Consider the following 2661-nt stretch of genomic DNA (forward strand, 5'->3'; position numbering starts at 1 on the left):
GTGCTATTCCACAGATATTCTATAATCTATAAAGGCCGTGCATAATTTGATATCTTAAGCATGCAGAGTGTATTCTTGTGCCTTCTTATATTAAGTGTTGATCCCATTGAGTGCCATGCAACATTCGCATATTATAGCGCTACCAACATATTGTATTTTATTGTCTTGTCTCATTCGTGGCATGGAGTTGTGCACTGATTTCTGGAATGGAAGCAAAATGAAACTGCTGCATTGCGTTGAAGTGAGACTTGATATCTGTCTACTGTAGTAGAGGGAGGGAGGGAGAGGGAGGGAAGGGAGAGGGAGGGAAGGGAGAGGGGAGGGGAGGGGAGGGGAGAGGGAGGGAGGAAGGGAGGGGAGAAGGAGGGAGGGAGGGGAGGGAGGAAGGGAGGGGAGGGAGGGAGGAAGGGAGGGGAGGAGAGGGGAAGGAGGAAGGGAGGGGAGGAGAGGGGAGGGAGGAAGGGAGGGGAGGGAGGAAGGGAGGGGAGGGAGGAAGGGAGGGGAGGGAGGAAGGGAGGGAGGAAGGGAGGGAGGAAGGGAGGGGAGGAGAGGGAGGGGGGAGAGGGAGGGGAGAGAGGGAGAGGGGAGAGAGGGAGAGGGAGGGGAGAGAGGGAGAGGGAGGGGAGGGAGGGTCATCCTGACATATTGAGTACAAGAAATGTATGTATGACTGTATGTATGGTTGCTTGTGCACTTGTGCATGCTCACTTATCGTTCATGACTATGTTGTGTGTGTGCGCGCGCACACACACACACACACACACACACACACACACACACACACGTGGTCACGCATGCACGCATGCATGCATATTAAGTGATGTTGCTGTCACTGTTTTGGATGCAGACTTGGACTCCAGCAGAATTCAATATAGTAGCAGACGAACCACTTGGTTTCCTTCGGTCAACTTCACTATTTCTTTGAGTTTTCGAACGTTTCAAAAGGATGGTATCTTGTTCTATACTGACAATCCTGATATTCCCGACTACATTCTCATCCAACTTGTTGATGGCTCGGTTAGTCATTTGCATATTTTGTTCTTTTGTAGGCACATGTATTTGTTGCTTAGATCAACTTTTTATTTGATAATGGAAATGGTCCTGGTGAAGTTCTACTGATGGTACCACCCACTGACTTCATTACTGTGTGTGATGGTAACTGGCATGAACTGGTCGTGCGAAAAACTAGTGTGGTGGGTGAAATTGTCTTGGATGGAGTGCATGTTGCTACTGGCAGTGCACCTGCAGGAACAGTAGGAGTGAATACGTATGCACCATTGTATTTTGGAGGCCTTCCTGGTAGGTTATTCACTGTTGTTGTGTAGTTGTCATATACTTATAGTCATTATGTAGATATTTCAACATTTAAGACAAAGAACGACATAATTGGGTCTGAGTCTACTCACTTTAAAGGATGCATTCGAGACTGGCTGCTGGTCAGTTCAGTCTCGACTCTGGTGCCAAACTATGGCGAAGAATCCACTTTTCTTTACGGAATTGAGCCTGGTGGTTGTGGGTTTGCTTGAGAAACGCCAGATGTGAACTGTGTAGCTTAGATCTCAATTCATGGCTAAGTCGTCACTTATGATTGTCTGAGGAATGTCATTCACATTTTTAGAAACTTTTAAGAGTTTAAAGTTGTAGAGGTGGTAGTTGGTAGATTGTTAGTTGTGATTGAGTTTTGTGGTCTGGTCTTTGCTTGCTAACTGAACGGCTTGGTGCTGTGGTGTAGTACTGCGATATGGTACTGCAGTACTGTGGTATCTTATGAACTAGTAATTGTTTAGTCTACTGGTATGTGACTTAAATTTCTTTGCAATTGTACTGTTGGAGTTTCCTCTCATTGGCTCTTGGCTGTGTCAGGAATGTATATTCGTGTCCAGTAACTGGAATGTGATATCAGTGATTTGACGTTATGGCAAATAGGTTTAATTTTAGTTGTAAGCTCCAGGTTGATAAAATTATTGTAATAAACTGAACGGCGGGTATCAGGTGTTGCGTGGATTGATAAAGCTCAACTTATGTTGATGACCTCACCGTTAGTTAATTAATCTCTTCGTGATCACAGAGTGACAGACTATTGAAGTCTGGTTGACTTTGTTTCTAGTCTGAGCAGCTGAGGCTTGTGTGACTTCACTTCATGACCTGGTGTGGTGCGTGCGTGCGTGCGTGCGTGTGTTTGCAGCTCTGCCTGTCTTTCTATTTATTTCTATAGAATGAAAAGCCGGAGATTTAAAAGGCAACGTTTATACTGCTATCAGGATCGTTTGCGGATTTGCCGTCGGAATCGGTGTTTGTGTTAGATGCTGTGTCACCATGGCTTCGATGTGATGACAGCGACGATGAGACGTTGATTATTGATCCATCTAAAGAGTTGTTTTTGAATTACGGAAGGAATCACGGAAGGAAGCAATATTGTTGAGAACGTTTTGTTGTCAATTTGTCTGTTTGTCAATTTGTCTGTTTGTTTGCTTGTTATGTGTCTATTGGTTGGTTCGTTGACTGTTTGTGTGTTGACTGTTTGTGTGTTTGTCTGTTTATTCGTTTAGACAGTTGGTGATTGTTTTTTGTTGACTTTTGTGTCTTCGTTTGTCATCGGCAAGTTTGTTTATTTGTTTGCTTTTGTGTTTGTTTATTTATTTGTTTGTTTACATGTTTATG

General features: G+C 44.3%; 1 protein-coding gene across 1 annotated transcript in view; it reads left to right on the forward strand.

The window, feature by feature from the left end:
- Positions 1 to 1843, forward strand: part of LOC134192069 (uncharacterized) — an 11005-nt gene extending 9162 nt beyond the window's left edge. The window contains exons 12-14 of the mRNA XM_062660749.1: positions 848 to 1017; positions 1071 to 1299; positions 1354 to 1843. Coding sequence (XP_062516733.1) covers positions 848 to 1017; positions 1071 to 1299; positions 1354 to 1526 — 572 coding nt within the window. The 3' untranslated portion in view covers positions 1527 to 1843. The remainder of the gene's footprint in view (positions 1 to 847; positions 1018 to 1070; positions 1300 to 1353) is intronic.
- Positions 1844 to 2661: the final 818 nt, after the last annotated feature.

Source organism: Corticium candelabrum, chromosome 16 (assembly GCF_963422355.1).
Source record: "Corticium candelabrum chromosome 16, ooCorCand1.1, whole genome shotgun sequence".
Classification (NCBI taxonomy): Eukaryota; Metazoa; Porifera; class Homoscleromorpha; order Homosclerophorida; family Plakinidae; genus Corticium; species Corticium candelabrum.